General features: G+C 44.3%; 1 protein-coding gene across 4 annotated transcripts in view; it reads left to right on the plus strand.

The window, feature by feature from the left end:
* The window catches only part of PRDM6 (PR/SET domain 6), a 100,031-nt gene extending 98,404 nt beyond the window's left edge, over nucleotides 1-1,627 (plus strand). For all 4 annotated transcript variants that reach the window (XM_051844144.2, XM_070075790.1, XM_051844143.2 and 1 more), the window contains one exon: nucleotides 724-1,627. In XM_051844144.2, coding sequence (XP_051700104.2) covers nucleotides 724-838 — 115 coding nt within the window. In that variant the 3' untranslated portion in view covers nucleotides 839-1,627. The remainder of the gene's footprint in view (nucleotides 1-723) is intronic.
* The last annotated feature ends 10,418 nt before the right edge of the window (nucleotides 1,628-12,045 follow it).

The following is a 12,045-nucleotide window of genomic DNA, read 5'->3' on the forward strand; positions in this document are numbered from 1 at the left end:
GTGTGAGGCTGGCTTCCTCTTCATCATAGGCACCTGCCCCGCCCATGACCGTGGCACTTGAGTCCTGCCTTGCTTTCTGGAGAGGCGAGCCTTTGGACCACACGGACGACCTTCAGTAGCTGGTTCTTCCCATCTGCTACTGCCCAGTCGCAAGCCTAGTTTTGTGAATTGTTTCAAGCCCGACGTTGGGCTGTGGCACCAAAGACCAGCCTCCTGTGCCTACCCCTCCAGGCCCTGCAGGCTGATGTGTTGCTGTCTCTAGTCTCCAAATCCCACGACCAGCGCTCCTTGGCTGCCCTGCCGAGGGGAGTAGAATTCCTGGGGTTGAATTAGCAGCTCGAGAAATTCTATTTGTCATCCATTTCTGCCTGGGGTTGCGGAGCAGAAAACTGCAGGCAAGCTGCTGCTCTGATGGCTCACTCCTAAAAATCTCTTTTTGTTCTTTATCTATTTGAACTGACAGTGATCAGAGCTGCAGCAGGACAGGGCTCTCTGGAGAAATCACCTTCCCCTGCCTATTGACAGATCCCTCTGTTCTGTATCAGACGGCTTTGTCCCATCACAGGCATCCGGGCCCTGGAAGAAGCCACCAATTAAACCTCGTGAGCCGGTAAAATTTGAAGCCACTTTGGAGTGTCTGTTCTGATTAGGCAGGATGAGAGGAGGCCTATCAGCCTGCAGGCCCTGCGTCCCGGTCTCAATTTTCTCTCTTGCCTCCACCAGGTGCGAGAGGTGTGAGAGGAGCTTCACGCAGGCCACCCAGCTGAGCAGACACCAGCGGATGCCCAATGAGTGCAAGCCAATAACCGAGAGTCCAGAATCAATCGAAGTGGATTAACTGATTGACTGGTTGGAATTAAACTGCAAGGAAAGTCATGATTAAATGTCACGGACACTTAAGCAAAACCAAAGATTTCCTCTGAGCAACTTTCAATCAGTCCCAGAAAACCAAAAGCAGTAATAAAATAAGTAAGATGTTAAGAGATATTGATCCCGGCATGGAAGTCAGACCAGGAAACAGATTATTTATTTATGACTAGGGATGAGACTCATTTCAGTGGACTGCGAACCTGGGGTGGCCAAACATTGCCAGTCCTCCCGCCATGTATTTTCTTTGTTTGTAAAAAGCTTTTTAAAAAAATTTGTTATTTAATACCAAAGGGAGGAATCGTGGGGGCTGTTGTGCCCGCAGTTGCAATCAAGAATGCACAGGGACTTGGCTGTCGTGGCACCTTTTTTAAGTAGCATGTTGCAAGGGGACCCGGTGTACAGCCCTGCCTCCTGCTGTTCGGCCTGGCCTGCTGCCGGCTGCCGCCCCAGCGTCGGCCACAGAGGTGGAAGCGAGTCGCGTCTGGGGCCGCATGTGCCCGTGTGTGCCACGCTCGCTTCTTGTGCACTTTTCCCAGCAGCCTGGAGGAGAGCCTGGAGGAGGAGGAGGGTGCTTCCGCTTCCCGAACGCGGAGGAAGAGGCGGAGGCATGCTTTGTCCTGTCTGGATTCAGAACCATTCAGCACATACAGGGCTTTATCATGCAGTGCGTTGCTGTGGAGCGGCTAGTTGACACAGTTTTGTTTCCAATGACATTTTAGCTTAAAAAAAAAAAAAAAAAAAGGAGATGTTAATAAAAGTTCTTCGGTCTGAGGCTGAATAGAAGGTATTAGGCTCCAAGTAATTTTGTTGTTGTTTCTTTGAAAGCTCTGAGTGCGTCAGCAGAACCAGTGTTCAGCCCCCTTGCCAAGGCCATGGTCGGCAGGTGCATCTCTTCCTTGTCCTGGTGCAGGCTGGGAGGTTCCTCTACCCACTGCTGGTGGTCAAGGGGTGGCATTTCTCAGAAGTAGGTGAAGCAAGGCTTGGCAAGGAACCATGACAAGGAGGAGCCAGAGCACAACATGGTTAGAACATGGCATGGCAGGGGAGCCGCGTTTATCAACAGGAATTTGCTTTTGCCTCTCTCGGGATGATTAAGTAGAACAAAGGTTACACAGTTGCACTTTGCTGTGCTGGATTGCTTGCAAAGTGAGTTCAGCTTTCTGCTGGCCTGTTGGTGGTCTGACAATGATGCTTCATAGAACTGGGTCCCATTCCAAGAGAGGATCCACATGTGAAGCAGTGGCAGTCCGCACAGCTTAGTCCATCAGCTTCCCGCAGTGACCAGACTGAGTCTAGTTCCATGGCCTGTATTTCATTATAACAGAATGATCAATAACAACAATTTCTGTTTGTAGATTCTGAGTCTCCTGGGAGCAGGGCAAAGCCTTTTAACCAACTCCTTTTCTTGGTGCCCTTGTGTTTTCTTTCTTCAATAGAAAAGAAAGAAAGAGACATGTAACTCATCTCCCTACTCCTAGGCAGGGATACTGAGGGATTGCAATTAATCTGTCATGATATATTTGGGTCTCAGAAAATCTTGCCTTTGAATCTGGCTTCTCTGTCCCATAGCACTCAACTGCCACATTTCAGATGAAACCAAACAATGCCTAGCTTATTAGGGGGTCTTCACAAAGTTCACTGAATATGTGTATTATGAAAAATTTATTTCAAAAAGCTTTGGCACAGTATAAATTTACCTTTTAGTTGGATTTCCCACAAACTTTAGAAGTCCCTGTGCCTAAACATCGGGGTACCTCGAGAAGTTCATGGACAATTGAAATATTTGTTAGAATAATCTCTAGGATTGCGGGCCACAAGGAGAAATAGAGCTGATCCTGACATCCACTGCCAGTCTCCAGTCACCCACCTGGAAATCTCCCTTGGTTATGGTCGAGCCCTGTGCTGAAGTAGGAAGCATCCGGCCAGCAGTGTGGCTGTGGCTGAGGGGAGGGATTCTCCCCGTAGGGAGGAATATGTTAGGATCCGACATCCCTGCTACCAATGCACAGCACTGGAAGGGTGGGGACAGCATGCCGTCTTCACCTGAAACCTGCGAGCAGATGCCAGCCGAGCTGCGTGGGGGAGCCGACAGTCGCACGTGTGACGGTGGGAACATCTGGTTGGACATTTTGAAGATGAGGTTGAGGAACTCTGTTGCACGTTTCTGATGTGTTTTCTTTCCAGTGAGGTGATCTGGGGGAGTGGGTCATTCGCCTCATTTCCCAGCTGAACACAACGTACCCCCACCCCGTTCTCAGAAGCCTTCACTCCGCCGTACACGTCTGGCTTGAGAAGTGTTCCCATGGCAGACGTCTCTGCCGGAGAGCAAAGCTAGTGGATCCCAGACTTCCCCGCACACGGCAGAAGCTCCCCTCAAGGACGTCTTTCTGCTCTAAGTCTGTCTCCTCCATCATTGCGAGAGATTCTTGACATAGATAGGCCCCCAAATCTGGTCAGAAACGGTTTTCTGCTTAAAAAGATGCTGAATGGATTGGTCTCATGTTCCAGGCGTTTGGGGACTTTGGGTTTTCCCAGTGCTGAACCAGGGCCAGCTGTCTGTGTTGGGCCTGAAGCTGGACGTGGAGCTCTGGAGTGAGTACTGAGCTCATTTGGGTCCCCAGTGCTTTTAATGAAGTCTGTGCAGGACAGGGGGCTTAGCCTTGAACCCTGGCTGCCGTTGCTTTAGACTTTTCCATTTGAAATGGACAGAAAATTTCTTGAGATGCAACACATGGATAGTAGAAGATGAAGACATCAAGGTTTCCCAGTTTCCCTTATTACCAACTTCCTAACTCAACACAGTCTAGAGATGAAAATCTGAATCCCTACAGAGAGCAGGTGTCTAGGATGGGAAAGACAGTGTCGGAGCCAAGTTAAGGTTAGATCCTCGTGGCAACCCTCCTCACCCTTTCTGCCCTGGGGCCTGAAGGGATCTTGTTTCTTTTCCAGGTTGCCCTTTTCTCTAATGGTGTATTGGACTAGCTAAGAGTCTAAGCTGGAGGATACGGCCGGGTCCAGGTCAAGGAGAAGGAGGATCAGGGGTGAGGTTGCAGACCATCACGTTTCTCATTTTTGAGTGTCACAGCTGAAAGTTTGTTTTTCCCCCGGAATCCTTTTATTTAAGGTATAGGAACTGCAAGCATTTCATAAATACAATTTAGGAAAATGGTGATTCTTCCCACTCTACCTGCCTTCCCACCCACACTTCCACACTTTTTCCTTCTCCCTCGCCTATCCCCATTCTTATTTTTTTTTACTAAGATCTACTTTCAATTAACTTTATACACATAAGGTTTATACACATAAGGGTTCAACAAATAGTGTGCGGGAAAAAAAAACCTTCGTCAACAGTGGAGACAAGGGCTGTTCAAGTCATTGCATCTCCAAGTGTCCATTTCACTTCTATAGGTTACATTTTAGGTGCTCTGTTACCACAGATCAGGGAGAACATACAGTATTTGTCCTTTGGGGCCTGGCTTATTTCACTAAGTATAATGTTATCCAGTTGTATCCACTTTGTTGCTGTCGCTCCCCCTCTTCATGGAGGAACGACACAGGACCCTGCGCTGTTCTTTTGTCTGCTCGGCCCTCCCCGGGTTTGCTGCTGGTTCTTCCCGGGTTGGCTACCGACCCTTCCACCTCCGTGGAAGGGCGGTTCCCCCTGCCACATTCCCCACTTCCGCGGGGGAGCGGCACACCGCCGGCCGGCTCTCTCGGGCTGCACAGGTGTTCCTCTTAGATGTTCCCCTTAGGTGTTCCTGGTGCATGTTGTCTCTCTCCTCCTTTATAGTCCTCTTCCGCCAATCCCAACTCGGCTGCCCACACGCCGAGTACGCTGCTCTCCTCCAATCAGGAGCAGGATCAGCTCCTGGAGGTCATCACTCAAGTTGGCAAGAGGCAGCTGCGCAGAAGCTGTTTTCTCCTCTCCCAGCGCCATATTGTGGGAGAGCAGATGCATAGAATAAGTCTTAATTCCAGTAACTCAGTTCAGTCCAGTCCGGGTTGCTCCCCACAGTTGCAAATGACAGGATTTCAATTTTTTTAACCACTGTTCATGGTGTACATACCCCATTATTTCTTTATCCACTCTACAGTTGATGAACATTTCGGTGGCTTCCATATCTTAGCTGTTGTGAATTGTGCTGCCATGAACGTGGAGGTACAGTTAACTCTTTCACACGCTGATTTCATTTCCCTTGGGTAGATGCCCAGGAGTGGGATGGCTGACTGTGTCCTATGGTAGGTCTGTATTCCGATTTTGGAGTTGTCTTCATACTGTCTACCACAGTGGCTGTACCAGTTTACATTTCCAACAGTGCTGAATTAGGGTGCCTTTTTCTCCACATCCTCACCAGCATTTGTGGTTTGTTGGTTTCTGTATGAGAGCCATTCTTACTGGGGTGAGGTGAAACTTCATTGTGGTTTTGATTTGCATTTCCCTGAGGACTAGTGATCCTGAAAATTTTTTCATTTGTCTGTTGGCTATTTGGATTTCCTCTTTTGAAAAATGCCTGTTTAAGTCCTTTGCCCATTTCTTAGCTGGGTTGTTTGTTTCATGGTTGTTGAATTTCTTGAGCTCTTTTTATATCCTGGATATCCTTTATCAGTTACATAGTTTGCAAATAATTTCTCCCATTCTGTTGGTTGTCTCTTCACTTTGCTGACTTTATTTTGCAGTACAGAAGCTTCTCAATTTGATGTAATCCCATTTGTCAATTTTGACTTTGATGATCTGTGCCTCTGTGGTCTTTTCCAAGAATTCTGCCTACGCCAATGTCTTACAGGGTTTCTCCAGTGTTTTCTAATAATTTGATGGTATTGTGTCAGAGATTTAGGTGTTTGATCCATTTTGAGTGGATTTTGTGAAGGTGTGAGGTAGGAGTCCTGCTTCGTACTTCTGCATGCAGAAATCCAGTTTCCCCAGCACCATTTGTTGAAGAGACTGTGCTTGCTCCTGGGATTGACTTCAGCTCCTTTGTCAAAGATAAGCTGATTGTAGATATGTGGGTTGATTTCTGGAGTTTCTATTCTGTTCCATTGATCTATCCATCCGTTTTTGTGCCAGTACCAGGTTATCTGATTGTCACTTACCTGTAGTAATGTCTTTTTTTTTAAAAAGATTTATTTATTTATTTGAGAGGCAGAGGCAGAGAGAGAGAGAGAGAGAGAGAGAGAGAGGTTTTCTGTTTGCTGGTTTACTCCCCAAATGGCTGCAACAGCTGGAGCTTCGCCGATCCGAAGCCAGGAGCCAGGAGCTTCCTTGAGGTCTCCCATGTGAGTGCAGGAGTCCAAGGACCTGGGCCATCCTCTGCTGCTTTCCAAGACTATAGTAGAAAACTGGATCAGAAATGGAGCAGCTGAGATTCAAACGAATGCTCGTATGGGATGCCGGCACTGCAGGTGGCAACTTTACCCACATCACAGTGCCATCCTCTGTGGTATGTCTTGAAATTTAGTATTGTATTGCCTCCAGCTTTTTTTGTTGTTGTTATCTAAGATTGCTTTCACTATTTGGGGTCTCCTGCATTTCCATGTGAATTTCAGCATCATTTTTTAAATATGTTGGAGAACAATGTCCTTGATATTTTGATTGGAATCACGTTGAATCTGTAAATTGCTTTTGGTAGTGTGGACATTTTTGACGATATTGTTTCTTCCAATCTGTGAACATGGAAGATTTTTCCATTTTTTAATGTCTTCTTCTATTTCTTTTTTTTAATGTCTTGTAATTTTCATCATAGAGATCTTTGACATCCTTGGTTAAATTTATTCCAAAGTGTTTAATTTGTTTGCAGCTTGTAAGTGGGATTGATCTTAGAAGTTCCTTTTCAACCATGGCATTGCCTGTGTATACAAAGGCTATTGATTTTTATGTGTTAATTTTATATCCTGCCACTTCACCAAACTGTTCTATGAGTTCCAATAGCCTTATAGTGGAGTCTTTCAGATCCCTTGTATATAGAATCATGTGATCTGCAAATAGAGATAGTTCAGCTTCTTCCTTCCCAATTTATATTCCTTTGATTTCTTTTTCTTGCCTGATGGCTCTGGCTACAACTTCCAGGACTATATTGAATAGCTGTGGTGAGAGTGGGCATTCTTGTCTGGTTCCAGAACTTAGTGGGAATGCTTCCAAATTTTCCCCATTCAATAGAATGTCAGCTGTGGGTTTGTCATAAATTACTTTGTGTTGAAGAATGATCCTTCTATACCTGATTTGCTTAAAGTTTTCATTATGAAAGGGTGTTGTATTTTATCACGTGGTTTCTCTGCATCTGTTGAGATAATCATGTGGTTTTTGTTCTTCAGTTTGTTAATGTGATATATCACATTGATTGGTTTGTGAATGTTGAACCATCCCTGCTTATCAGGGATAAATCCCACTTTCTCCGAGTGAATCATCTTTCAGATGTGTTGTTAGGATTTGACTGGCTAATATTTTGTTGAGGATTTTTGAGTCTATGTTCATCAGGGAATTTTTTTTTTTTTTTTTTTTTTTTTTGGCAGGCAGAGTGGACAGTGAGAGACAGACAGAAAGGTCTTCCTTTTCCGTTGGTTTACCCCTCAGTGGGCGCTGTTGCTGGTGCGCTGTGGCCGGCGCAGCACACTGATCCAAAGCCAGGAGCCAGGTGCCTCTCCTGGTCTCCCACGCGGGTGCAGGGCCCAAGCACTTGGGCCATCCTCCACTGCACTCCCTGGCCACAGCAGAGAGCTGTCCTGGAAGAGGGGCAACCGGGACAGAATCCGGCGCCCTGACCGGGACTAGAACCCCGTGTGCTGGCACCGCAGGTGGAGGATTAGCCTATTGAGCCACAGCACCGGCCCATCAGGGAAATTGATCTCTTTCTCTGTTATATCTTTTTCAGATTTAGGAATTAAGGTGATGCTGGCTTCATAGAAGGAGTTTGGGAGGATTCCCTCCCTTTCAATTGTTTTGAATAGTTTGAGAAGAATTGGAGTTAGTTCTTTAAATGTCTCATAGAATTCAGCAGTGAAGCCATCTGGTCCTAGTCTTGTCTTTCTTGGGAGGGACTTTATTACTGACTCAATTTCCGTCTTGGTAATTGGTCTGCTTAGGTTTTCTTTGTCTTCATGGCTCAACATAGGTAGGTTGTATGGGTCTAGGAGTTTTTCCCTTTCTTCTAGGTTTCCTGATTTGTTGGCATACAGCTCTTTGTATTGATTCCTAATGATTCCTTTTATTTCTGGGGTATCTGTTGTTATATTTCCTTTTTATCTCTATTTTTATTTATTTGAGTTTGGGTTTTTTCCCTTTTTTTTCTTTTGGTTAGTTGGGCCAGTGTGTGGCAATTTTTTTTTTTTAAAGCAGCTTTGTGTTTTGATGATCTTTTGTGTTTTTTGTTTCAATGTTTATTTCTTCTCTAATTTTAATTATTTCTTTTTCTCCTACTAATTTTGGGTTTGGTTTGCTGTTGTTTTTCTACGTCCTTGAGATGCATTGATAGCTTATTTGTACCTTTCTGATTTTTTGATGTAGGCACTAATTGCTATAAAACTTTCTTAGCATTGTTTTTGCTATATCCCATAAGTTTTGTCATCTTCATTTGTTTCCAGAATTTTTTTCATTTCTGTTTTGATTTTTTCTGTGACCCACTGTTCATTCAGGAGCATGTTGTTCAGTCTCCATGTGTTTTCATATGTTCTAGAAATTCTTGAGTTGTTGATTTTCAGCCTCATTCCACTGTGTTCAGAGAAGATGCATGGTATGATTTTTATTTTTTTTAATTTGTTGAGACTTGCTTTATAACCTGATATGTGGTATATCCTAGAGAAAGTTCCATGAACTGGTGAGAAGACTGTATATTCTGCAACTGTAGTATGAAAAGTTCTGTAGATATCTTTAGGTCTCTGGTGTATAGTGTTGATTAACTCTGTTGTTTCCCTCTAATTTTCTGTCTGGTCAACCTGTCCATTGCTGAAAATGGCATAATAAAGTACCCATTACTGTTTTTTTTTTTTAAAGATTTATTTATTTATTTCAAAGGCAGAGTTACAGAGAGACAGAGAGAGAGAGAGGCAGAGAGAGAGAGAGAGAGAGAGAGAGAAGTCTTCCATCTGCTGGTTTACTCCCCGAATGGCCACAATGGCCAGAGCTGAGACAATCCAAAGTCAGGAGCCAGGTGACTCTTTCAGGTCTCCCATGTGGGTGAAGGGGCCCAAGAACTTGGGCCATCCTCTACTGCTCTCCCAGGCCATAGCTAAGACCTGGATTGGAAGTGGAACAGCCAGGACTCGAACCAGCACCCATATGGGATGCTGGCATTGCAGGTAGCGGTTTTACCCTCTATGCCACAGCAACAGCCCCTATCCCCCCCCCATGTCTATGTCTATGTCTATGTCTCCTTGAGATTCATTAATATTTGTTTTAATTAACCAGGTGCCCTGTAATTGGTTGCATATACATTTATGATAGTCACTTCTTGCTATTGAATTGATTCATTAATCACTACATAGTGCCCTTCTTTGTCTCCTTTTTCAGTGTTTGTGCTAAAGTCTATTTTGTCTGAAATTAGGATGGCTACACCAGCTCTATTTTGATTTCTGTTAGCATGGAGAATCTTTTTCCATTCAACCTTTCACTTTCAGTCTTTGTGTATCTTTTGTTGATGAGATGTGTTTCTTGTAGGCAGCAAATAGATGGGTTTTATCTTTTAATCCATTCAGCCAGTCTGTGTATTTTAACTGGAGAGTTGAGGCCATTTATAGTCAAGGTGCCTATTGAAAAGTAACAACTTGGCCCTGCCATTTCTCCATAATTATTCCTATTGTTTACTTTGGATTTCCTTTGTGCTTTTACTGGGAGATTTTCTGCCTTCACTTTATTTCATAGTGATGACCATGTTTCTGTGTAGCACATCCATAAGTGTCTTTTGTAAGGCTGGACAAGTGGTAACAAATTCTTTCAATTTCTTTTTGTTATGAAAGGTCTTTATTTCACCTTTGTTCATAAAAATTCACAGGGAACAGTATTCTGCACTGACAGGTTTTTTTTTCTAAAGAGTTAGAATCTATCTCACCATTCTCTCCTAGCCTGTAGGGTTTCTGATGAGAAGTCAGCTGTGAGTCTCATTGAAGATCCTCTGAAAGTAATCTGGTGTTTCTCTAGAGCACATTTTAGAATCTTTTCTTTGTGTTTTACTGTGGAGAGTTTGACTACAACATGTCATGGTGATGATCTTTTCTGGTCATGTCTATCAGGAGTTCTGTGTGCTTACTTCCTTTCTCCAAATTATGGAAGTTTCTGTAATTATTTCTCTCAGGAGGGCTTCTGATCCATTCTTTGTTCCATGCTTTCAGGAACTCCTAAGACTTGGATGTTGAGTCATTTGATAGTATCCCATAAATCTTCAACACTGTTTTTAGGTTTTCTAATTTCTCCTCCTCCTCCTCCTCCCCCTTCCCCCTCATCTTCCTTCCTCCCTCCTCCTTCTTCCTTTCTCCTCACACCTCACCTCTCCCTTCCTTCCTTCCTTCCTTCCTTCCTTCCTTCCTTCCTTCCTTCCTTCCTTCCTTTCTTTCTTTCTTTCTTTTTTTTTTTTTTTTGACAGGCAGAGTTAGAGAGAGAGACAGAAAGGTCTTCCTTCTGATGGCTGCTATGGCTGGCGCGCTGCGCCGATCTGAAGTCAGGAGCCAGGTGCTTCCTCCTGGTCTCCCATGCGGGTGCAGGGCCCAAGCACTTGGGCCATCCTCCACTGCCTTCCTGGGCCACAGCAGAGAACTGGACTGGAAGAGGAACAATCAGGACAGAACCGGCACCCCAACCGGGACTAGAACCCGGAGTGCTGGTGCTGCAGGTGGAAGATTAGCCTAGTGAGCCGTGGCGCCAGCCCTCCTTTCTTGTGTAACTAAAATTTCTGACGATTTGTCTTCTAACTCCGATGTTCTTTCTTCTGCCCCAGAGTCTGTTGTTAAGGCTTTCTACTATACTTTTATTTGATCTATTGAATTCTTTTTTTTTTTTTAACATATACAAATCCATTTATTTAAGGTATCAGGAGTAAAATGCAGAGACATAGGAAATCTATAGTGTTTACAAGGGATTATGGGGGATTTGGATTTATTATTTAATGGACACAGAGTTTAATTTTTGTTTTTGTTGTTGTTGTTTTTTAACTTTTATTTAATGAATATAAATTTCCAAAGTACAGCTTATGGATTACAATGGCTTCCCCCCCATAACGTCCCTCCCACCCGCAACCCTCCCCTTTCCCACTCCCTCTCCCCTTCCATTCACATCAAGATTCATTTTCAATCTATTGAATTCTTCATTTCCAATGTTTCATTTTGGTTTCTCTTGAAAATCTCAATTTCATGGGAAGAATTTTCATTCATGTCATGATGTATGGATTTCTTTAATTCATGGATTTGCTTTTGATTACTTCAACATAACCCTACAATCACATTTTTGAATTCTTTTTCTGGTATTTTGTCAAGCTCTTTTTCCTCACATTCTAATTTTGAAGTGTTGTGTTCTGTTGGGGGCATCGTGTTGTCTTCCTTATTCTTATTTCTTGAATTTCTGCATTTATTTTTAGATATTTGTAGAGATAATTGGTTTTCTTTTCCCCCTATTATGGCCTTTATATTTGTTTCCTTTTTAAAGATTTATTTATTTATTCAAAAGGCAGAGTTACAGAGAGGTAGAGGCAGAGAGATAGAGAGTTCTGTCTGCTGGTTGACTCCTCAGATGGGTGCAATGGCCAGAGCTGAGCAGATCCGAAGCCAGGAGCCAGAAGCTTCTTCTGGGTCTCCCATGTGAGTGCAGGGGCCCAGGACTTGTGCTGTTTTTGACTGCTTTCCAAGGCCAAAGCAGAGAGCTGGGCTGGAAGTGAAGTAGCCAGGACTGGAACCAGCACCCATATGGAATGCCAGCACTGCAGGCAGAGGCTTTACCCACTTAGTCCATTGCTCTGGCCCCAGGTTATATTTTTGGTCTATGCCTTTGTGGCTTAGTGGAGTGTCTGCTCTTTCAGTGAATACCCAAAGGCATGTGCTGGGTGTGGCCATGGAGCTCTGGTCAGTGCTCCAGGTGAGGGGAGTGTCTAAGGTGACACCCAAGTTGGGTGTTACAAATCTTTTTTTTCCCCTTTTTTCAGAAGGAAGGATCTGATCAGCCCTGTTGGTATAGTCTCATGCTCACCTCCTCTCCTCTAA

Source organism: Oryctolagus cuniculus, chromosome 6 (assembly GCF_964237555.1).
Source record: "Oryctolagus cuniculus chromosome 6, mOryCun1.1, whole genome shotgun sequence".
Taxonomy (NCBI): domain Eukaryota; kingdom Metazoa; phylum Chordata; class Mammalia; order Lagomorpha; family Leporidae; genus Oryctolagus; species Oryctolagus cuniculus.